The sequence below is a fragment of the Mesoplodon densirostris genome, chromosome 18, assembly GCF_025265405.1.
Source record: "Mesoplodon densirostris isolate mMesDen1 chromosome 18, mMesDen1 primary haplotype, whole genome shotgun sequence".
NCBI classification, from domain to species: domain Eukaryota; kingdom Metazoa; phylum Chordata; class Mammalia; order Artiodactyla; family Ziphiidae; genus Mesoplodon; species Mesoplodon densirostris.
Genome location: NC_082678.1, coordinates 12314899 through 12339637, shown reverse-complemented (window position 1 = coordinate 12339637; position 24739 = coordinate 12314899). Strand labels below are relative to the sequence as shown.

The 24739-nt window shown below is 39.6% G+C and overlaps 1 protein-coding gene across 14 annotated transcripts in view; it reads left to right on the top strand.

Moving 5' to 3' along the window:
* Positions 1-24739, top strand: part of BPTF (bromodomain PHD finger transcription factor) — a 144352-nt gene that overhangs the window by 114190 nt on the left and 5423 nt on the right. For 8 of the 14 annotated variants that reach the window (XM_060080485.1, XM_060080482.1, XM_060080483.1 and 5 more), the window contains 10 exons: positions 1882-2099; positions 4886-5108; positions 5836-6728; positions 8343-8425; positions 8716-8941; positions 12491-12819; positions 15656-15829; positions 16585-16777; positions 17894-17978; positions 23731-23917. In XM_060080485.1, the coding sequence (XP_059936468.1) occupies positions 1882-2099; positions 4886-5108; positions 5836-6728; positions 8343-8425; positions 8716-8941; positions 12491-12819; positions 15656-15829; positions 16585-16777; positions 17894-17978; positions 23731-23917 (2611 nt within the window). The remainder of the gene's footprint in view (positions 1-1881; positions 2100-4885; positions 5109-5835; positions 6729-8342; positions 8426-8715; positions 8942-12490; positions 12820-15655; positions 15830-16584; positions 16778-17893; positions 17979-23730; positions 23918-24739) is intronic. The other 6 variants (XM_060080487.1, XM_060080484.1, XM_060080481.1 and 3 more) reach the window with 3 other exon arrangements.

Genomic DNA, 24739 nt, shown 5'->3' with positions numbered 1-24739 from the left:
TGTTTATGATGACACCATATCAATACAAGGTGATATAAGGATGTATGTATACATATAGCTGATTCACTTTGTTGTACAGCAGAAACTAACACATTGAAAAGCAATTATAGTCCAATAAAGATGGAAAAAAGAAAATATAAGGTGATAAAAGAAAGTAACTTTTCATTAACTATTCCTCAAACTGCAGTACAAGGACAGAGTGTTGGGGTCCAGAAGTTTTCAAATTCAAGCACTTGTGTATATATACTGCACTGTTTTTTTTTTTTTTTAATTAATTAATTAATTTATTTATTTATGGCCGTGTTGGGTCTTCGTTTCTGTGCGAGGGCTTTCTCTAGTTGTGGCAAGTGGGGGCCACTCCTCATCGTGGTGCGCGGGCCTTTCACTATCTCGGCCTCTCTTCTTGTGGAGCACAGGCTCCAGATGCGCAGGCTCAGTAATTGTGGCTCACGGGGCCAGCTGCTCCGTGGCATTTGGGATCTTCCCAGACCAGGGCTCGAACCCGTGTGTCCTGCATTGGCAGGCGGACTCTCAACCACTGCGCCACCAGGGAAGCCCCACTGTACTGTTTTTTGATTCATCTTGAAGAATAAGTGGAGAACAATAACCAAGTCAAGTTTAGAAGAAAGAGTAATGATGAAAAACTTACACTGCCAGTTTCTATAGCATATTTACAAGCCACCAGAATTTAGGAGCATGATACCAAAGGAAAGTAGACCAACTGAAGTAATGCAGACACTGTGATGCTATCATACTATTTCTGATTGCTGGAATGTGATACTTTAGTGATAGGGTTGGAAAGGGTTCAGTGAAATGGGCACCCAGTGGTTATGGAGTATGAATGGGTATAACCTTTCTAAATTCAATTTAAAACTATGTTCCTGCTATGAATCCAGTAATTTTGGGAGGAGTTTATTCTAAGGAAATAATTAGAAGCACATAAAAATTTATAAGCAGGGATTTCACCAGGGTATTATTTAAAAAAAGAAAAAGGGAAATTGTTCTAAATGTCAAAATAGGTTTAATTTTATACATAATGCAATAATATTAAGCACCGGTCATTAAAAAAAATATACACAGAAATATATATGTAGACATATGAGGAAAAACAGTAAGTGAATACAAAATTTCAGAAATATAATATTTACTAATTAATAATGAATTCAGATTTTATAAGTGTAAAATTAGCTGCCAAATAATTACCACCTGCTTTTTCTTCTAGTTTCATCAGGTTAAATGAGAAACAGAAGTTTTTAGAAGACTATGGAGCCATTTCAGTTAAACTTCATTCATTCTATAGATGTTTATTCAGCAGTAACTATGGAAGCGTTTGTTGAGCACCTTGCTCTAGTATTGAGGATACAGGGGTTCTTGCCCTCTTGGTTCTCTCAAACTAACTTGCAAATAGCTATAAGAAAAACTCATTTATAAATATAATTGTCCCAGAATATTCCAGATTCTATATGTTTTGTTTAAAAGTCACATAAATTAATTATATATTAGATTATTATCTTTTCATTTATATTCCTAAGGAAAGGCAGCCTAATGTACATTTTACATAGGCTCTTCCATCTTCCCTATTGTCATCTTGGCTTTAGATTCATAGGAAGAGCATTATTATTATTATTTTTTTTTTTTTTGACTACTGCAGAGAGCAGGAATGGGAGAGTGGTGGTTAGTGAGCTGAGTGGAAACAGGCTCACTGACAACCAGGTGCGTCCTTTGGGTGTGGGTATATGGCTGAGTGCATCAGTATGTCAGCATCCCGTCAGTCTTTTTGAAAGTTGAGAAGAATACATTCATCTGAAGTGTTGAACGACATTTCAACTCAGAGTATTGCTTAGGGCATAGAAGCATTCTAATGTTTTGCTCTTTACATAGGTACTCCTCAGCAGGTGGTGACGCAGATCATCAGAGGGCAACCTGTTTCCACTGCGATCTCTGCCCCTAGTACAGTTTCCTCAACACCTGCACAGAAAGGATTAACTTCAGGAGCACCCACTGCAAGTCTACAGCCTTCAACCTCACAGCCCCCTCGCCCCCAGCAAGGACAGGTGAAGCTTACCATGGCTCAACTCACCCAGTTGACACAGGGCCACGTAAGTAATGTGACTTCCATTTTAACTTTACAAGTGATCTTAGTTACTCTTGCTGTAAGCTTTAAGACACGTACTTATCTTTGGACGTTTAAAAATGTACTTACTTTTTTTAAATGGCTGGTTCCTAGAGTCAAAAATACTTTTTATCTTTTTTTAATAAATTTATTTTATTTATTTCTTTTTGGCTGCGTTGGGTCTTCGTTGCTGCGCACGGGCTCTCTCTAGTTGCGGGGAGCGGGGGCTACTCTTCATTGCCGTGCGTGGGCTTCTCATTGCAGTGGTTTCTCTTGTTGTGGAGCAGGGGCTCTAGGCACGCAGGCTTCAGTAGTTGTGGCACACGGGCTCAGTAGTTGTGGCTCACGGGCTCTAGAGCACACGTGTGGTAGTTGTGGCACATGGACTTACTTGCTCCGCAGCACGCGGGATCTTCCGGGACCAGGGCTCGAACCCATGTCCCCTGCATGGGCAGGTGGATTCTTAACTACTGCACCACCAGGGAAGCCCAGGAAAGCTTTCTTAAAGACAGAAAATACTAGCCATAAAGGAAAAGATTTCTAAATTCAACAACCTTAGAAATAAGAACTTCAGTTCATCAAACATTATAAAAGAGTGAAAAGAATGAGGGAAGGTATAAATACAACCAGCCAAGGACAGTTCTGCAGAATACATGAAGAATTACTACTACAGATTAAGAAGGAAAAAAATCCAGATAGCTCGGTAGGAAAAAAGAGCAAACAAACTTGTCGAGAAAAGAGGAAATCTAAACGTCCATAAATCCAAAAAGCTGCTGAGTTTTGTTAGTAATGAGGGAAATGCATATTAAAACCATATATCTAAGAGATTGGTATAAACTAAAATGTCAGACAAAATCAAGAGACAGCAAAGACATGGAGCAGAATGAACTCTCGTACACACCTGGTCGTAGTATAAATTGGTTTAGCCACCTTGGAAAACTGTAGACACTATGTAGCAAAGTTGAAGACACATGCCCCACGTCATATAGTAGTTCTCCTTCTAGGTGTGTTTCCTGGAGAAGTTCTTGTTCGTCTGAGCACCAGGATGATGGACATGAATATATACAGCAGCATTGTTCATAAGAGTCAAAAACTGGGAACAACCCAAATGTCAATCTGCAGTCAATTAGATAAATAAGTTGCCTTCCTACAGCAATGGAAATGAACAAACAGCAGCCACATAGAACTACATTGCTGAGCTAACTAAAAAGCAAGCAACAAACAGAATTACATTATGATCTATTTGCATAAGATTCAGAAACAGGCAAAACTAGCTACATGTGTAGGGTTATGGGCCTGCTGCATCGCCTACCTGGAAGGGACACCATTTGAATTCTTCCTGAATGGTGCTCCTGAAGTTGTGAGTCTGTGGCCCTTAGAGGGCTTAGTGGTCGCACTATAAAGAACTGCAGTTATTGTAACAGTGAGAGTGGTGCTTGCCTCTAGGGCAAAGGAGGGGAATTAAGATCAGAGCAGGTCACATGGGGGCCTTCTTGGATACTGGCAGTGATGACCTGAATGCTGGTTTTATAGACGTTCACTTTATAATTATTCTTTAAACTATACTTGGTGTTTTATGTAGTTTTGACTGTGCACAAAAATGTTTTAGAAAAGCAACAGTGAATAAGGCAGGGGTCCTCAACCGGTTTGCGGCCTGATAGGAACCAGGCCACACAGCAGGAGGTGAGGGGTGGGCGAGCGAGCGGAGCTTCATCTGCCGCTGCCTATCGCTCCCCGTCCCGCGCATCACAGCCTGCACCATCACCCACCCACCCCGTCCGTGAAAAAATTGTCTTCCACGAAACCAGTCCCTGGTGCCCAGAAGGTTGGGGACTGCTGTAGTAAGGGACTCCTGAGTAAAGTGCATGGAGGCATGGAGCTTAGCCTCACTGTAGGAACTTTGTAGCATCAGTTTTGGCTGTTGGGAACTTAGGGTGGCTTGTTTTTACGTTTGCTTTCTAATTCTCCACCATGTTCCTGATAGTTGAGGATTAAGAAGTCCTGGACAGAAGAGGCAGTGCAGATGGAGTTTTTAGTTCCTAGTCCCCATTTGGATGATTACTCAGACATTAGTGACCTTCCTCACATGGTGTTTGCATTCCATGTCAGAACCCTAAGCTTTCTATATGTTGGCACACACCAACACACGCCATAGGTCATTTGGTACATAATGAAAAAACTGAAACTAGGAGGCCTGGGCTTCTCATTATATCTCACCTTGAACTTGCTCTCTCACTCTGGGTAAGAGACTTGAACTTTCTAACTTGAGTTTCCTAATTGGTAGGAAGATTGTAGTAATATTTTCTCTCCCTAATCCACAAAGTCACAAGTCTATTGTGAGAATCAAATGAGGCATGTCTAAAGTATGTCTAAAGATGCTTTGAAAGTTATAAAATAATATGAATATAAATAAGATGATTTAAAATCAGAATTTTGTGCAGACCTTAGTTATTCACTTCACACCCTTATTTTATAGATTGGGAAATTTAGATCCAGAGGAGCGATATTACTTATAGACAGATAACCTGGCTGTCCATTTGGAGAGCTCGGACTGGAACTCTGGATTGTTAGTTCATGTTTTTTCCACTAAACACCATCAATCTTTTAAAATAAATATTCTTATTTTAGCTTATCTGAATTTTTCTTGGTACCATTCCATAGACATTCAGATACATATGTTCATTATTTTAAAGGATCTGTTCGACCTAAAAATGGTATACTTGCAGATCGATGGTTTGAACACTGTTCACATGTTGTGTGTTTTTTCCATAGGGTGGCAATCAAGGTTTGACAGTAGTGATTCAAGGACAAGGCCAAACTACTGGACAGTTGCAGTTGATACCTCAAGGGGTGACTGTACTTCCCGGTCCAGGACAGCAGCTGATGCAAGCCGCAATGCCGAACGGTACCGTCCAGCGGTTCCTCTTCACCCCACTGGCAACAACGGCCACGGCAACCAGCACCACCACCACCACTGTTTCCACTACAGCAGCAGGTAGAACCTGGGCTTGTCGGAAATGCTGCATGGTAGTGTCACGGGTAGCTGGGTGACAGAGGGGGCCAGAGGACCGGTATTTGTCTTTGGGAGGATGTGCCTCAAGCTGGTGAGTGTCGCAGCTGACTGGTCAGCCTCACAAGAGCTTGACCAGATCTCTTGCTCTGACAGCCTCCCTGTCACCACCATCCCCCATTAAAAACTATAGAAAGCGGGGGGTTGGCACAAAATAGTAAAGTATCGTGGTGACTGTGCCCACTCCTAACTCCTCACCAAGCCTGTAGGAGCTGATTGAGTCATGACGTGCTCTCAGGGCAGGTGGGTATTTCCAGCTCATAACCTACGATTGGGAGCTTCAGGACCAGAGCACTCGGTGAGCCTCCTGCTGCAAGCGGCCGTCACTCACTGGCGCTACGCCATAGGAGAGGAATGTGGGCTGGCCTTAGCCTGGGCCAGAAGACCTGGCTGATTTCCAGAGACTGCGCCTTCCTTTGGAAGCCAGCCCTCTGGAGACTTAGCGAAATGTGCGGAGGGCAGCCATGAACAGGGCCCATGTTCCCCAATTTAGGAGAGTCCTGACCTAGGTGTTTCTAGATGGAGCATTTCTAGGGCATCAGTCTTCTGTACTGAAATGCAGAATTCTCACCTTCAGAAAATCCCCTTCAAATTCTTCTTAAACCAGTCTCATGTTCTAGAGTAAGAAATATTTGGTCTTTCCTTTTCGCAGGTACAAGTGAACAAAGACAGAGTAAATTATCGCCCCTGACACAGGTGCAGCCAGCCAAGAGCCTGCCTCCAGCTCAGCCGTCGAGCGTGAGTCCTGCAGAAGCCCAGCCTCAGACTGCTCAGCCCGCACAGCCCCAGCCCCCAACCCAACCCCCGTCCCCAGCTCAGCCTGAAGCCCAGACCCAAGCAACTGCTGCCTCCCACGTCCCACCTGAAGCACAGCCCACCCAAACACAGTCCTCCAAACCCCAAGGTGCAGGACAGTGTCAGCCTCAGAGTAATGTCCAAGGACAGTCTCCTGCTCGTGTCCAGAGTCCACCACAGACTCGAATGCGTCCATCAACTCCATCCCAAGTGTCTCCTGGACAGCAGTCCCAGGGTCAGACTACAGCCTCACAGCCGATTCCAATTCAGCCACACACATCTCTTCAGCCACCTTCCCAGGGCCAGCCACAGTCACAACCCCAGGTACAGTCTTCAACTCAAACTCTTTCATCAGGACAAACGTTAAGCCAAGTTACTGTTTCGTCCCCATCCCATCCTCCGCTCCAAGTACAGCAGCCTCAGCCCCAAGTCCTTGCTGTGCCGCAGCTGCAACAAGTCCAGGTTCTCTCCCAGATTCAGTCACAGGTTGTGGCTCAGATACAGGCTCAGCAAGGTGGTGTGCCCCAGCAGATCAAACTCCAGTTACCCGTTCAGATGCAGCAAAGCAGCCCTGTGCAGACTCACCAGATTCAGAATGTGGTTACAGTGCAGGCAGCCAGTGTGCAAGAGCAGTTGCAAAGGGTTCAGCAACTCAGGGATCAGCAGCAAAAGAAGAAGCAGCAACAGATAGAAATTAAGCGGGAACACACTCTCCAAGCTTCTAATCAAAGCGAAATCATTCAGAAACAGGTAAAGTTATTAAGTAAAAGCAGCATGTTCAGTAGCTTGAATTATTGTGCTGTGCATTAGACTTAGCGTTTGGTTGTGTTAGCTTTCCTTAAATAAGACACAAAAGTCATTGATGCTGCAAGTTAGAAGCAGCACTGGATTGACCAAAACGTACTGAATGACTGTTAACGGTTTGGAACTCTGTTGGATGTAGACAGTCAGTGCTTACTGGAAAAACGGCGTGTATTTTGGGAGAACTAAGTTGGAAAGAGTGGACTTAGGAAGTTTAAGTATCATTGATATGAAACCTGAAGGTTTAACTAAGTTTTGAAGCCACTTCAGGCATCACAGCAATTTCTTTGTGAAGTTATTTGCAGTTGTCATTCCTTAGTTTGCACGTAGGCTAAGCAAATTTTATAGACAGATTAAACTCATTTGTGTTTCCAGCCACACCTTCGTTAAAAAAAAAGCTTTAAATAGTATGACTCCATAGCATAAATAAAAAGTGGCATTGTGCAGTAGCTTTGTAGTGAAGTAAGGCAATTTAGATGAGTTAGAATTATTCTGCTTGAAACGAAGCCACACGTATAGTGACATCCTCTATAGCATTGTGGGAGAATGTGCAGCGCTCAGCACTAGTCAGGAGTTTGTGTGGGTTTCAAGTGTTCCCAAGTCAGGAGAACCCAGTTCCTGGGTCTCCTGTTTACAGTCTGTGAAACCCACTGATCTTCCCTGAGCTATATCCTCATTAAAACTCTCTCTCTTGCAGCCACACAGGGTTACTGTAATGATTAAATGAGGTCATGTATGTAGAAGCACTTTTTATTTTATTTTTTATTGAAATATATTTGACATATAACATTGTATAAATTTAATTTAAGGTATATGTCTTATTGATTTGATACATTCACATCTTGTAATATGACTGCCATTGTAGCAATAATTAACTCCCCTATCATGTCACAGAACTTTCATTTCCTTTTAGTGGTTGGAATAATTAAGATCTAGTCTCTTAGCAACTTTGATGATTGTAATGTTGTTAGAAGTGTTTTCAGCAGCAGAGGGATTTTGAAGATGTATAGTAATATTCTTAAAAAATTAACGTCATATATAATGTGTTAAAATGCATTATTACCCAGCTTTTAGCACTGTATGGTCCATGAACTGAGAATTATTACAATGTCTGTCTTTACCCTAATCTCTGTACAAGGTGGCAGTGGGGCAGGGGTGGGGTGATCTTTAAAATGAATGCCTGGGACGGAGAGCATAATGTTGAAAACATGGTTATTGGAGGATGATAGCTGGGTTAAAATTAGAGCTGTATTAATTCTTTAATCTCCAACAAGTTAGTAAGTTCTTTATGTCTCACTATCTCATTTATAAAAGTGTCCCTACCTTTCAGCGTTGTTACGGTGAATAAACAAGGTAATGTCAGCTGCTTCCCTGGGCACAGTGCCGGGTACGTGATAAGCACCCGGGCCACACAGTAGCTCTCATTTTATTTGTATTACAATGTAAAATTCTTAGTTTCTTTGGGAAACACATACATGTGCTCAGATTTCTACTGTTGTTACCTGTGTACCAACTTGTAGTCATTATAAAATATGCATTTTTGGATTTTGTTCTGTCCTGAAGGTGGTGATGAAGCATAATGCTGTAATAGAACATTTAAAACAGAAAAAGACCATGACTCCAGCTGAAAGAGAAGAGAATCAAAGGTAAGGAGAAATGTTTATAACCCATTACACTGGGTCTCACTGTATATCAGTCTCTTCTCTTTAACACACATACACACACAGGAGTTTTGAGTTTGTGTTGTTTTTATCTTGATTGAAGTTTATTAAATGAGAACACTCAGTACTAATAGATGCTCATAACTGGTTCCAATCGCTCTGAAGCTTCCCAGTCACAGAAAGTTTGTACCAACTGTAAAGACATAGAAAAATTGTGTCTTAAGCCTTTCAGAATGAAATGCCCAGCATTACATAGATTGTATATTTCTCTCTAGAATGATTGTCTGTAACCAGGTGATGAAGTATATTTTGGATAAGATAGATAAAGAAGAAAAACAGGCAGCAAAAAAACGGAAGCGAGAGGAGAGTGTGGAACAGAAACGTAGCAAACAGAATGCCAGCAAGCTCTCTGCACTGCTCTTCAAGCACAAAGAGCAACTCAAAGCCGAAATACTGAAAAAGAGGGCGCTGCTGGACAAAGATCTACAAATTGAAGTGCAGGTAAGAAGGTATTTTCTATCCTCCTGTGTCCAGTGTTCAGCATCAAGTTTTATTCCTCTTTTCCCCTTGAAATTTCGATTAAGCTTAAAATTTGAGCTTGTTTTCTAGATTTTACATTTTTGTCCCTAGAGTGAGAGGCAGTGGGACATATGTCTTTTAAAACATGACAGAGATTTTTGTATCTACATGTATATTGTAATCTCTAAACTAGCCACTCGGGAAGGTTAGTCTTTTGATTATAACATTCGAGGACCCTCTTGGCAATAGCCCTTATTGTCTGTGACGCAGTCTTGCCAAAAGTTATCAGGAGCCACGTTTCTTGAGAAAGGTAGACAGAGAAACTGCAAAATAATGTTGAAAGAAAAATAAAATGTGCTCATTAAATAGGACCAGATTTCTTTCTTGACTTGTAAATGATCTGCAGGCATGGCTAATCCTCTGCTTACTTAGGGAATTTGTTGAAAATTGAAAGAAGACATCTATTCATACATACTTAAACAGTTTTTTAAAAGAGAAGTGGGCTATATAAAGCATCCCTAGAAGTGCCTTGTACATTTTAAGAAGGTGAGAGATGTTAAGAAAACACTGATCATCCTACTAACAAACACTGCACATAATTCTGAGACATTAGAGATCTTCCCACTGAAGTCGGAAACCAGACGGTAGTGCCCAGAATCAACATTATTGCTTAGCATCTCTAGAAATTCTAGATAAGGTTAAGCCAAAGAAAGAAAGGAGGTAAAATTTGTTATTGTGTATGTTATGATTATTATATCAAAACCCCAAAGAAAAATTATTAAGATCTAAGAGAGAGTTCAGTAAGGTAGTCACTGCTAGATAAATACTGAGATCACGACCATTGTCCAAGTAAACAAAAATAAGAGTCGGTAATCTTTGATCATCCCCCCTCCAAAGATGACCGTTTTAAAATAATTTTAGGATATAGCTTATATATATTATTTTTAATAAATGTATTCACATACAAATACATTTTAAACAAAATCAGAATCACGCTGGAGACAACATATACTGAACATTTTTCTTTTTCTGCACTGTACATACTATGCAGCCATTTTAAAATGTTAACAACTACTGCAAATACTCTAGTATACAGTCGTGGTGTTGTTTCTGACAGTGTATTGCTTATCTAATGAGGAAGAAAAATTATACTTAAAGGAAACGTTCAGCATTATTTTAACTATAGAATTTATTGCTAAGATTTAGTTTGAGGAACAACATTCAAACGTATATGTACTAGCATATTTTAAAAATTATTTTTAATTATAAAGATTTTATTTTTTATTTTCAACATATGTGATTGGTCCTTTATATCTACCTGTTCTTATATCATTTATGCTTGCCTTTTTAAAAAATAGACTTCATTTTTAAGAGCAGTTTTAAATTTACATAAAAATTATGCAGAAAGCAGAGAGTTCTCATGTGCTACCCCCAACCCCAGTTTCTCCTATTATTAACATCTTGCATTAGGGTGGCATATTTGTACAATTCATAAGCCAGTATTGATACATTATTATTAACTAACTAAAGTCCATAGTTTACATTAAGTTTCACTCTGTGTTGTATAGTTCTGTGCATTTGACAAATGTGTGATGTCATATAATCGTTACATAACAGAATACAGAATCATATTACAGTATCATACAGAATAGTTTCACCGTCCTAAAAATGTGTTGGCTTCTACATTTTCCTCCCTCCTCCATCCCCCTCTGCTTGCCTTTTCAATATTTCTTGCTCATTTTTAATAGAACTTAACTCTTTGAATATCATACATATTATAAAGTTTTTTGTCATATTGTTGTCATATTGTTCTATAAAACATAAAGATTCACTTGGAGTAAATTCAGATTCGGTTATTGATTTTTGTTGGTTGCTTTTTCTTTTTTTGTTTTTACATTACATGTTTTTATTGTTTTTCATTTGATTTTGCATTTGGAATTTTAAGTGAGAGCAGTTTTGTTTTGGTTTCCTCCCTCGAGAAGCCTAGTGTAGCACAGCCAGCCTTTAACATCCAGCAGGGAGCCTGCACTTCCCAGTTCTGAATCTGGAGCCCAGGAGGCCTGCAGTTTTAGCCCTGGTCATGGTTTTGTGTTTCCGTTCCATAGAGACATTTATATCTTATTCAAGCATGGCTGTCTTCTCAGTTTTCTCTTTTTTATATCTTACTACCATGGGAATGTTCTTGAAGAGGTATGTCAAAGTATGTACCTACTACACTGCCTTGACGATCTTGATTTTCCTAAAATCCATCTCTTTATGCTATAAACACATCATAGTATTAGGAAAATGAAACTCAAGATTTACTTTCTTCCCTAGGAAAAAGTTCAGACTTTGTTTTTAAATAGAGAAGGACTGTAGAATTGTCACACAGCACATCTTCTCAGTTATAAGACTATTTAGACTCCAGATAGAGGACAGAGGTTCATTAAACCAGGATCATTCTGGTTTATTTGCTAGAATTTTTTTGATGTTCAAAAACTTGGTCATAGCTCTGGTTTAATTACACCAAGCTTGTTCATGAATGCCAATCACAGTGATTTTTCTCTAGGGAAATAAAAGTTCTTTTTTTTTAAATTTATTTATTATGTACTTTTGGCTGTGTTGGGTCATCGTTGCTGCACATGGGCTTTCTCTAGTTGCAGCGAGCATGGGCTATTCTTGGTTGCGGTGCGCAGGCTTCTCATTGCCGTGGCTTCTCTTGTTGTGGAGCTTGGGCTCCAGGCGCACGGGCTTCAGTAGTTGTGGCTCGCGGGCTATAGAGCGCAGGCTCAGTAGTTGTGGCGCACGGGCTTAGTTGCTCCGCGGCATGTGGGATCTTCCTGGGTCAGGGCTCAAACCCATGTGCCCTGCATTGGCAGGCGGATTCTTAACCACTGCGCCACCAGGGAAGTCCAAGTTCTTTCATCATCATTTCTAAGAATAAGTTGTAGCACTAGGTAGTAGAGGTGTGTCTGTAAAATACCTCACATGGGAAAAAGTGTTTTAATTTATGCAAAATTTGTATTGAGAAAATAGCTCTCCTTGCAGTCTTAAATTCTAGCCACAGGAGCACAGTAAATAAGGCACATCTGTCTTACTCTGCTCTGGGCTGGTCAGGCCACATCTGGAGTATCATGTCCAGTTCATGTCGAGACTCACTCTGAGGACACACAAGGAGATTGGCCGGAAGGAAGCAGCCAGTGGGCGAGGAGGACACTTGAAATCATGTCCTGAGTGATGACTGCAATGACCAGGCCAGGACCCTAGCATGCGGGAGGGGCCGTTCTTTCTACAGACGTGCTCATCTTGCTGTCAGACCTCCTTTGAAGAGAGCTAACAGTTTTCTAGTTGTTGTGTAATCTTCATCTTCTGTTTCTAGTTGTTTTAATTGGGTTTAAGGTGTAGTAAGAACCCTCTTGTTTGGAGTTAGCAAGACCCCCTCACTTTAGAGTAAACCGTGGAGCTACTCAGACAAGGGAGGTGATGTAACGTCCTCTGGCCAGAACGTTACATAAGTCAGTTGATGGTCTTATATTCTTTGATTGACAACAGGAAGAGCTCAAGAGGGACCTGAAAATTAAGAAGGAAAAAGACATGGTGCAGGCCACAGCTGTCGCTGCCACCTCCCCCGCCGCAGCACCGGCACCTCCAGCCCCTCCGCCTTCCCCGCCGCCTCCGCCCCCGCCGCAGCACTCAGGCCCCCTAGCCACGGCCACGGCCACGGCCACGCTGCCTGTGGCTTCCCAGAAGAGGAAGCGAGAAGAGGAAAGAGACTCAAGCTCCAAGTCGAAGAAGAAGAAAATGATCTCTACTACCTCAAAGGAAACGAAGAAGGACACGAAGCTTTACTGTATTTGTAAAACGCCTTACGATGAATCTAAGTGAGTAGATCTTTTTGAGCTCTAGTTTATTGTCTTAAAAGTTTAGCTCAGTTTCCAGTTTTGAAGAAAATGAGTATATCAGTAGCAATGTAAATAAAAATAGTTAAAAATAAGGATAATAATATTTCATCTGTGGTTTCGCAGCTGATATTTTTAACCTTGACACTAGAATAAAAGTTTGGTTCTTTTTCCATGTGTTCATGATTCGTGTTTGTCCTTCATCATATTCTTTTCTGTCAGATAAGCTTTCTGTTGCTCCTTTGCTGTCTCCTCTTCTCTCTGGATCAACTCCAGATCAGTTAGTAATGCTGTCTGGAGAAAGGTGTATTACTGTCACCGCCCAGAGTTGAGATCATCTGTTCTGGAATCTTCCCAACCCCACGATTACATCCAATCCTAAAGACCACCTACATACGAATGGTGTCAAGGGGCTTTTGAGTTTGACTGGTTTTGGATTTTTATCATTTAATTTTAAGAAATTCTATGTTTTTTGTATTAGAATACTGTAACCTAATATTATTTTTGTCAAAGTTCCCACTTTCTTATTGGGGACGAAAGTCAGAAAAATACAAAAAGTAATTCTTTCACTCATTCCTCAAGTACTACACTCAAAAATTTGATAAGCATGGCAGCTGGAAGCTGCTTTTGACACTTGTACCTTGTATTTGGTGATATATACAAGATTTTAGAGACAGTAATCTATAAACGTGGTTACACTTTTTTTTTTCCTATCATTATTATCACTCAACTAGGTATTTAGCTTCCATTTGCAACATTCAAATGCAGGCCAACTTTTTAAAGCCAAAAATTAACCACAGTGTTAATTTTACAGTACCCAAAAGTTTATTTGATTGTGATAAAAAAGTATGATCATTTAGAATTAGGAATGCTTAATGTCTACTGTAAGTGGATGCCTAATCAATTTATAAACTAAAATTGTTTAATGATGTTTAAGCTGTAACATTGAAGCTGCTTTAGTGGTGCTATTTAAATTACAGTCTGTTTGCAAGTGCTAAATCAAAACTTTTTGTTGGTAGATTTAGCTGTGTGTTGAATCAAACACAGATCAGTGTAGGCATCTTCACTTTTCATTGTCTTATTTATAACAAGTTAGACATGATATAAAAAGTAGAACCCTATTGATTGATTTTCTCCTTAGTCCAGTACAAGTCCAATACAATTTTTGTAAATTTACTTTCTTTACAAAAGATTTTCTTTCTTTACAAAAAGATCTGCTTATGGAATTTCCTTAAATAACAGGACGTTTTGGCCTATTTAAAATATTCAGATCATAGAAATTCATTTCACACACAACTTTTTTTAACACCTAAATTGCATAAAATGCGGCACACGTGTACATATGCTCATTCTATTGAGTTTGCCTCATTATTTGGGGGATATTTCATATTTTTTAGTTTTTCATTATTCACATTTCAGTATACTGGCTTCATTCATTCCCTATTATAGTTGAGAAGAGTTAGTGGTTTTTAAGGAGTATTTAGTGATCTCTTGTTCCAAAGTAGGCTGCTTTGGGAATCTAGTGAGAGTGACTAAAACCTGAAATTCAAGTCCTGAGCTCACTTCCAGAACACACAGCCCACCACCTGGTGAAGGCAGCATACCAAAATGCCCTGAAGGCCTCCACATGCGGCAGTGAAAATCATGCGGGAGTCATAATTCAAAAGAAAAAAGTTAGTGGCAATAGGATACACCACACAACCATTATTCCTTTACGTTCAAAAGCAGGTTAGGTGGAAGCTTGAGGACTATTTCGATTCCTGTAGGCGCGTCTGCCAAGAAACACCTTCGTAGAACCAATGGTATCAGCAAGGCCAGTCTCGTTCCCTGCAATTCACACTTATTCTTGCCGTGACTTTGACAAGGCGTTACTCCAGAGCATTCGTCAACACTTTGATACACTGTGTGTTTGTCATAGAGATGCTTTTCACTTTACCATTTGGGATCTTACATTACAAAAGACTTGAGGATTAATTAACTGATTACCCACAATTACACACTCATACGGCCCCATCTTGTAGACCCTCTTGTGGTTTTAGATTAACTATCCTTACATCACTCCACACCGTGTGTCCCTGTTTTTGAACTGAAGTAGTTCCTCACCAGCTAATTAACCTGGCCACTCCACATCGTCACACACATTCTATTAACTGAAAAACTGGCCCATGTCATAGTCTGTTAAAATTAGATTAAATTCCAATATTTACTTAGAAAACTTGGTAGAAACTGAATTACTACATGTACCTTTTTTAGTTTTCTTCTTCATACCATGTTTTTACCATTTATCTTCTACAACTGGCTGACCTCCTGCATGTTCCTTGTAGTGTAACTTCTACTTGGTGTTTGCGCTTTGCTTTGTTTTCAAATTTAAATCGTGAGATACATTTTCAAACCTATCTAAGAAATAGCCCTGATTTTGAAATGGCTTCTGTGGCATAGGTTTGACAGATGTAAGTCTTTGATTCTTTGGCTTTGGTTTTTGTGCCTGTTACAGTTTTACACACATTCATTAAGAGGGAGACATTACCATCAGCGTGTTGTTTATTTTTTCAAATTCCAGTGTGTTTTTAAAGACCCACGTTTCACTAAATAGTGTATTTGTTGAAATTGATGTGAGCGACTCTGTGTCCCCACACTTGATATAGTATCAGATGCTGTAGTTTGTCAGGGTTAGAATGGTTGGATTCAGGATGTTTAGCTGACTCATTGCAGAAAGTTATCCTGTAAGAACGTGAATCAGGACAGGGAAGACAGACTTACGTACCATGCAGCTCAAAATGACAATTTACATTGTCATTTTCATTGTGAATGCTTTTAGGTTCTATATTGGCTGTGATCTTTGTACTAACTGGTATCATGGAGAATGTGTTGGCATCACAGAAAAGGAGGCTAAGAAAATGGATGTGTACATCTGTAATGATTGTAAACGGGCACAAGAGGGCAACAGTGAGGAATTGTACTGTATCTGCAGAACACCTTATGATGAGTCACAGTGAGTTCTGATAAGAGCATCATATTTAATAATTTAGGAAGCCAAATTGCTCTGACTGGTTACTTATTTGTTTTAAAATAAAAAGCAAGGTATTTTTCTGCATATATTATACACTTACATTACAAATTCTTTTCCAATATTTTTCTCTTCTTCCCTCTTTACCTCCCCTTCAAAATTTATGTTGCTTCATAGTGAATGTTTGAGATACATTGGGAAAAATGTGGTTTAATGGTAGACTTGATTCTTCAATATGTAACATCGAAATTAATGAGATTAAAATAGCCTGACTCGTTTGGACTTTATCAGTGTTTTGAAATGGTGCTTTATTGCAGGTTAGAAAAACACTAATTTGGGTACAAGCTCCAAGACTCTGTTAAACAGCTTTAGGATTTTGAACTCCCAGTTGGGTGGCCAGTATCAGCTTCCCATTTGATATGGCATTAGTTGAAAGATTTTTGTCCTTATTTTGTTTTGAGCTTTAAAGTCAATTAAATGTTTTACATTTTTCTTCATATTGGTTCTCCAATTTTGACAGTGTTCTTAAACCTTTAATGCTTGTTCTTAACATCAGAAATACTAAAGTAACTCATTGGAATGTCAATCTTCAAAAGTATTAAAACAATTATAATACTAAAACTATTTTATATCCCAGGGTTAGAATATTTTCGATGCATGTTTTATTACTTTTTAAAGTAAATTATAAGTAACGTGATCCCATCTGTTTTGAACTCACATTTCCATTTCGGATCTTGCAGATTTTATATTGGCTGTGATCGGTGTCAGAATTGGTACCATGGGCGCTGCGTTGGCATCTTGCAAAGTGAGGCAGAACTCATTGACGAGTATGTCTGTCCACAGTGCCAGTCAACAGAGGATGCCATGACAGTGCTCACGCCACTAACAGAGAAAGACTATGAGGGCTTGAAGAGGGTGCTGCGTTCTTTACAGGTGAGAAACCGCTCTCTGTGCAGCATTTAAAGATGAAGTCAGTCAGCGTGACCTTGGAACCACGCCTGGGGTTTGACCGTTACAGTCTTAGAGCACCTGACTATTTAGTGACTCCCAGCTGAAGTGCTCCACAGACTTCAGTCCTTCCCGTGCCGACTGTTGTTGTTTAGCTAATGCTCATGTTTAAAATGACTCATTATTATTTTTTTTTCTTTTTTTTTTTTTGCGGTACACGGGCCTCTCACTTTGTGGCCTCTCCCACAGGCTCAGTGGTCATGCCTCATGGGCCTAGCCGCTCCATGGCATGTGGGATCCTCCCGAACCGGGGCATGATCCCGTGTCCCCTGCATCCGCAGGCGGACTCTCAACCACTGCGCCACCAGGGAAGCCCTGACTCATTATTTTTAACCTAAATTTTATTTTTAAAGAAAGCTATCTTACCACCATTGATTGAAAAGCAATTTGATTAAATTCTAGTGAGATACAAATGCTTATCTAAGGCTCTGGGCCAAAGCCTTCCCTCCCTTATTAAAAATAAGAAGGAAGGTGGGGGTGGCTTCTAAGATGAGCAAGTATTAGAGATGTATTCCAGACATAGGAGTGCTAGATTGACACTTCCTCCTGTTGTAATCATAATTAGAAGCGTTGAAAGAACTGGAACGAGAACAATAGCTCAATATGTGGTTGGATGTTATTTAACATCACCATCACACCTCTGCCACATCATTAGCCTGCAGAGGTAACCATTCCACACTTGGAACCCATCCCACTCCAGTTTAATAGGTGTGATTGCAGTGCCAGCATCGCTCAGTTGGCAGATTATCGTGAAGGGACCACAGTACAGGTTCCTTGACTCCTAAGCTAGTGCTCCGCCATCCCCGCTCCAGGCCAAGGTCCCAGACCTCTCTTTGAGAACCATTATTACAGAGCATGCTCATCTGAGATAATCTGTGACTACAGCAAAAATCATCTAAGTATAAATAATTTCATCTCTCAAGTTTAAAACTGACTTTTCCAGTTTAAAGGTCGATGGATGAAAGAACTCAAATGGGAAACTTAAGTGAAATTGTCATTTCCACCTGACAATAATGATGTCTTCTTTTTGTTTCATTATAGGCCCATAAGATGGCCTGGCCTTTCCTTGAACCAGTGGATCCTAATGATGCGCCAGATTATTACGGTGTTATTAAGGAACCTATGGGTAAGTGCTTGAGTTGGACACAGAGTTTTTTCAGAAGTCTCAGCAGCTACTTCATTTATCATCCAAAAAATTGATATATCATGAAGATATGCTGAGCAAGACTGGTGAGGGTCCAAACTGGTATATGGTCATTTGTAGGATAAACTGGGAGTATGTATTAAAGTTCAAGTATGTGTACCTTTGGACCCAGCAATCTCATCTCTTAGGATTTACATGTGCACAGGTATGGTGTTCATCACAGCAGTGTTCATAATTGCAGAAATACTGAAAATGAAATAAATAGCCATCAGTAGAGGAGTAGCTAAATCAAAGGATGAGGGCCTCCCTGGTGGCGCAGTGGTTGAGAGTCCGCCTGCCGATGCAGGGGATACGGGTTCGTGCCCCGGTCTGGGAGGATCCCATATGCCGCGGAGCGGCTGGGCCCGTGAGCCATGGCCGCTGGGCCTGCGCGTCCGGAGCCTGTGCTCCGCAGCGGGAGAGGCCACAACAGTGAGAGGCCCGCATACCGCAAAAAGAAAAAAAAAAAAAAAAAAAAAAATCAAAGGATGAGCAGAGTATTCTCTACTGTATAATGAATGAAGTCAGTGAACGGATTGGGGTCCTTGTGAGCCTCTCATCTTTCCTGTCACCTCTTCTTCATCTTTTCCTGAAGGAGAGCAAAGGAAGAAATCCAAGAGAATATAGCCTCATTGCCCAGAAAATAAAAATGGTACTAAATAACAGCTACAAGTAACTGTACAGTAAGTCCCCTACATAACAAACCTTCAAGTTGCGAACTTTCAAAGATGCGAATGTGCATTCGCATGTCCAGTCATGTAAGTTAGTTCACGGGTCTGGTGTCCATTGTCACATGTGTGCATCCTCTACAAGTGGTTGTGCTTTTGTGTACTTTACTGTACAGTACTGTATAGAGTACAGTAGTACAGTATCTTTATTTCAAGCCCAGGATGTCTGGAAGCAAGCATAAAAGCATCAGTGATGTGGCTGGTACTACTGTATACTTTTCAAGTATACAGTACTATACCGTAAGATTAAAAATGTTTTCTATGTATTATTTGTGTGAAAAGTATTACAAACCTATTATAGTATATTACTACATAGCTGATTGTGTTAGTTGGGTACCTGGGCTAACTTTGTCAGACTTACGAACGTGCTCTCAGAACAGAACTCATTCATATGTAGGGGATTTACTGTATTAAGATGAACAGCTACCGGTGATTATATTAAAAATACTTTATCTACGAAAGAAGTTATAGAAATTAAAACATAGCTAAAAGCTTCCAAAACTGCCAAAAAATTAGCTCTAGCTGATGAAAATATTCCAAACGGCTAGCTAAGCATTTTTTAAATGGGTATGGTTTTATTGTATATTTGAAAGTTGCTAGGAGAGTGGATCTTAAAAGTTCTCATCACCAAAAAAAAAAGTTTGTAACTATATGTGGTGATGGATGTTAAATAAAAGTATTGTGGTGATGATTTCTCAATATATACAAGCATCAAATCATCCCATTGGGACTTCCCTGGTGGCGCAGTGGTTAAGAATCCGCCTGCCAATGCAGGGGACACAGGTTTGATCCCTGGTCCGGGAAGATCCCACATGCCGCGGAGCAACTAAGCCCGTGCGCCACAACTATTGAGCCCGCGTGCTGCAATTACTGAAACCCGTGTGCCTAGAGCCCGTGCTCCGCAACAAGAAGAGCCACCTCAATGAGAAGCCCATGCACCGCAACGAAGAGTAGCCCCCACTCACTGCAACTAGAGAAAGCCCGCGCAACAACGAAGACCCAACACAGCCAAAAATATATAATTTTTTTAAAAAAATCATCGCATTGTATACATAAAGGTACCACAGTGTTCTGTGTCAGTTATACCTCAGTTTAAAAATAAAAGGAAAAAATTAAAGGAATTAAAGTTCAACCAGGTTTTAAAAAAAAAAAATAGAAAAGACGGGTTGTATTGATGGCAACTTCAAAGATGCAGAACCATGAAGAAGAGATAAATGAGGGCTTATCTTTGGGAAGAAAAACCATAAATACGTAAGTCGCTGTTACCTCTATCCTCCTCATGTCTAAGATAGAAGAAACTAATCATTGTACACATTTCAGATTTGAATAATCTCCTTTGAGAAAGTACCTGAGGTGTTTATTTAAATAAATAGATGTCTTTTGCTTCTAAAAATAACTTGATTATAGAAAATTTAAGAAATAAAAAAAGTAAGAAAAGATAAATGCACTTTTGATCTTTTTCTCACTGAATGGTATCACATTTTGGTGTGTTTGTGTGTGTGTGTAAATTAAAAACATTTTTTTAAAAAAGAAAAATATTGAGATCATATAGTAAATGTTTGTGTCTGGCATTCATTTTCCTGTGTCATTAATCTTCAATAACATGATATTAATGGCTTTGTATAGTCTGTAAATTGAATATGCCTTAACTTATTTAGCCAAAATTCTTCTCTTGAAGAGCTAGAATGTTTTCCTGTCTTTTTCTTTTCTTTTCTTAATACCACCAAGATAAACAGCATTTTATGTGGGTATGTACATACAGATGATACAGGTCTCCCAAGCATATTGTTGAAAGAAATAGGAAAGTTGCAGAGCAATTCTTAGGTTTTAAGCAGTAAACAGTTGTATGTTTTCTAAGGGTACGTACATGTGTTTAGAGATGCATAGCAAATGTCTGGAAAGATACAGACTAACGTGATTGATTGATTGATTATAAATTTATTTATTTTACTGTTGGCTGTGTCGGGTCTTCATTGCTGTGCGTGGGCTTTCTCTAGTTGCGGTGAGCAGGGCTACTCTTTGTTGCGGTGTGCAGGCTTCTCATTGTGGTGGCGTCTCTTGTTGCGGAGCACGGGCTTTAGGCGCATGGGCTTCAGTAGTTGTGGCATGGGGGCTCAGTAGTTGTGGCTCACGGGCTCTAGAGCACAGGCTCAGTAGTTGTGGCACACGGACATAGTTGCTCAGTGGCATGTGGGGTCTTCCAGACCAGGGTTCGAACCCGTGTCCCCTGCATTAGCAGGCAGATTCTTAACCACTGCACCACCAGGGACGTTCCCCCTACATCGTTTTAATTGTATGACGTTAAGGTAATTTATTTAATCACCCCTCCATAATGGATTTTTCGGCTGTCTGCAGTTTTTGCTGCTATAGATGACACTTCTGTGAACATCCTTGTGCGTCTGCCCTGTTCTTGTTTGTTTTCTTAGAAAAAATTTCTAGAAATAGAATTTCTGTACCAAAGGGTATGTATACTTTTTAGGCTTTTGGTAAGTATTTTCAAATTGCACTTCAGCAGATTGAACCAGTTTCCACTGATAGCATATATCTGTACCCTTTTCTCTGCACACTTGAAAACCCTGAGCATTATCACTCTTTCGAGGAGAAAAATTTTTCTTTGTAAAGACTTATTTCGAAAGAATATGTTTGATGTACAAATGCAGATGTTACAGAGATATAGGGAGTAAAATGTAAAATTTACCACCACTTTCATCCACCTTTAGAGGTAGCCTCTGTTAATAGGCTGATGTTATATAATTTTTAATTTCTGCTAATTTGGGCAAAGGAAGTGACTGTTAGGCTTTGCCTGTCTTCAGTAACTAGTGATGTGCTTATTACTGTTTGTACTTCTGCATGAGTTCCCTATTTATGTATTTTGCCATTTTGCTCTTGATATATTCATACTGTTGTCAGTGTTACTTAAGGGTTATTTATAAACTAAGGATATTTTAATGTTTTATGGCAATTGTTTGGTCATATGATAGTTTTTAACATTTTTTAAATTCAAATCTATTAATTATTATGAATTCTACCTTTAAGAGTTGTATTTTTAGCCTTTTTCCCTACCCCAGATATATAAATACTTACCTGTATGTTCTCCTAGTACTTTTTTTTTTTTTAAGGGATACTAATTAAGTTGAAATCATAAAATGTCCAAACACTACTCACATACTTCATTACAATTAGTCAGGAAGTGCCCAGAACTTAAGTCTGAATATGGTGATATTCTGGCAGGCTGTGTTTAAGCTTTCTGCCTACCTGTACAGCTTATGTGACCTACACAGAATGGATGTGCCCAAGTCTTGTGTGGAATTTAATCAGACTGGGTGCATTTTTGCAGCTGTTCTTGTTTACACGTTTTCCCCCTACCTGCGTAAACTGGAACTATCAAAGACGTGTTTGTGTGTTAAAATATTATATGTATAACATAAAATTGCCATTTTAACTACTTTTATATGCACAATTCAGTGATTAACTACATTCATTTTTGTCCTTAAATTTTAATCCACCTCGGATTACTTTGGTATATATGGCATATGGTATGAGGTAGAATTTTTCTTCAAATATAGGTAGGCAGTTGCCTCAACCCAATTTATTAATGAATTCTTCCTGTCTCTGCTTATTTGAAATGACATCCTCAACATAGGTGAAATTCTTACGCTGAATACAGTTAGGTCTGTTCCTGTTTTGAATTCAGTTCCATTAATGTTTGTATCATGTTGTGCAGTGCCACACGTTTTGTTATCACAGCTTTATAAATTTTTTCATATAAATTTATTTATTTATTTTTGGTTGCATTGGGTCTCCATTGCGGTGCGCAGGCTTCTCATTGCAGTGGCTTCTCTTGTTGCGGAGCATGGGCTCTAGGCACGCAGGCTCAGTAGTTGTGGCACATGGGCTTCGTTGCTCCACAGCCTGTGGGATCTTCCCGGACCAGGGCTCGAACCCATGTCCCCTACATTGGCAGGCGGATTCTTAACCACTGCACCACCAGGGAAGTCCCTATAATTTTTTTTAATGTCTCATAGATTAAATTTTCTCCCTTTACTTTTATTTTTCAAATGTTTCTTAGATATTCTTACACTTTTATTTTTCGAATGTACTTTAAAATTATTTTCTCAAATTCTAAAGTAATTATTGAGATTTAGTTAGGAATTGTGTTATCTATCAATCCTAGATTGATTTGAGATCACTGACCTTTTACTCTCCCAGGTTTTTATGTCATATTGTATATGGAATTCTCCTTCAAGCACAGCTGTCTCCTGGGACCCACTGTTATTTTGGGTGGATTTAGCTCAGTATTCCAAAGCAGTTACCTGTGTACCACCCTAGTAATTTTTTTCATTTCTGTATACTACCTCTACTATTACGTACTACTATTTTTATTCATATCAGCTAATATTTTTCCCTTAAGTTTATTTTAAGTAGACACTTTATATCATTACCAACATAATCGGTAAGTCAGTATCACTTGTCACCAATAAAAGGTAACAATAAAAATTTAAAAGGAAACAAAATTATATTATTAAAGCCTAATACAAGGATCACAAAACCACAGAGATTTTATTCTTAATTCTGGACTCCTCCTTCTCTTTGTACATGTAAGGTATTTAATCAGTTGTTTGCATGTGAAAATGTGTTATACTTAGATATGTATTGTTCATGTTGTTGTAGTGTTTCCTTTGTTTCAAACCAATTGAATAAAGAGCTATTCTCTGTAGTTAATTGAAAGTAAAAGACCCTTCTTAACGGTAGCCAAGATTTATCTTTTAGACCCCGAATCAAAAACAAAATTGGAAAAGTGCTTCTGTTTTCTTCAAGAATTGCTATGTAGTCTTCACTGGTTAACCAGCCTGGTTCCAGGACTGCTTGGGCAAGATGTTATGTATTCTTATTTGTCAGAACTGCAGGCAGTATTCACAGTGGAACAACCTTAAAGCTTTGAAAATCTTTTACATTTTGTTTTTAAGACCTTGCCACCATGGAAGAAAGAGTACAAAGAAGATACTATGAAAAGTTGACGGAATTTGTAGCAGACATGACCAAAATTTTTGATAATTGTCGTTACTACAATCCAAGTGACTCTCCTTTTTACCAGTGTGCAGAAGTTCTTGAGTCATTCTTTGTACAGAAATTGAAAGGATTCAAGGCTAGCAGGTAAGCAGATGTGTTCAGCGCTCTGAACTAATTCAGCTCCTAATGAGAAATTGCTGGGTTTGTTTATGATCTGCTTAAAATTATAGTCACTTTTTAAAATTCAAAAAGCATTTATCAAATGCTTACAGGATGTAAGATGCTGTCTTAAATACCATGGGGCACATACAAAGATAGTAGTAGTAAGAGTTCTTGCTCTCACTGAGTTTACAGAAGTATAAAAATGACTGTTCTGGGACTTCCTTGTCGGTCCAATGGTTAGGACTCCACGCTTTCACTGCAGGGGGCCGGGGTTCGATCCGTGGTCGGGCAACTAAGATCCTGCAAGCCGTGTGGCCAAAAAAAATTTTTTTTAAACTGTGAGACTAATACTCAACACAGCATATAGTAGGTGAAATGCTCAAAGACTGGTAGAATTCAACAAAATAATGTTTAAAAAAAAGGACTGTTCTGTAGGGTAGAGTAAGGGGAAGACCACGAAGTGGGGATTTAAGCGCTTTCTCTTTCATTTGTGTTTGCTGTATCTTTTTTTTTTTTTTTTTTTTTGAGGTACGCGGGCCTCTCTCTGTTGTGGCCTCTCCCGTTGCGGAGCACAGGCTCCGGACGTGCAGGCTCAGCGGCCATGGCTCACAGGCCCAGCCGCTCCATGGCATGTGGGATCTTCCCAGACCGGGGCACGAACCCGTGTCCCCTGCATTGGCAGGTGGACTCTCAACCACTGCGCCACCAGGGAAGCCCTGTTTGCTGTATCTTTGAAATCATAAATTGTTTTATTCTCCTGGATTTTTTCTGTGGACTAAACTTTAATCCAAGTCCACAGACCTT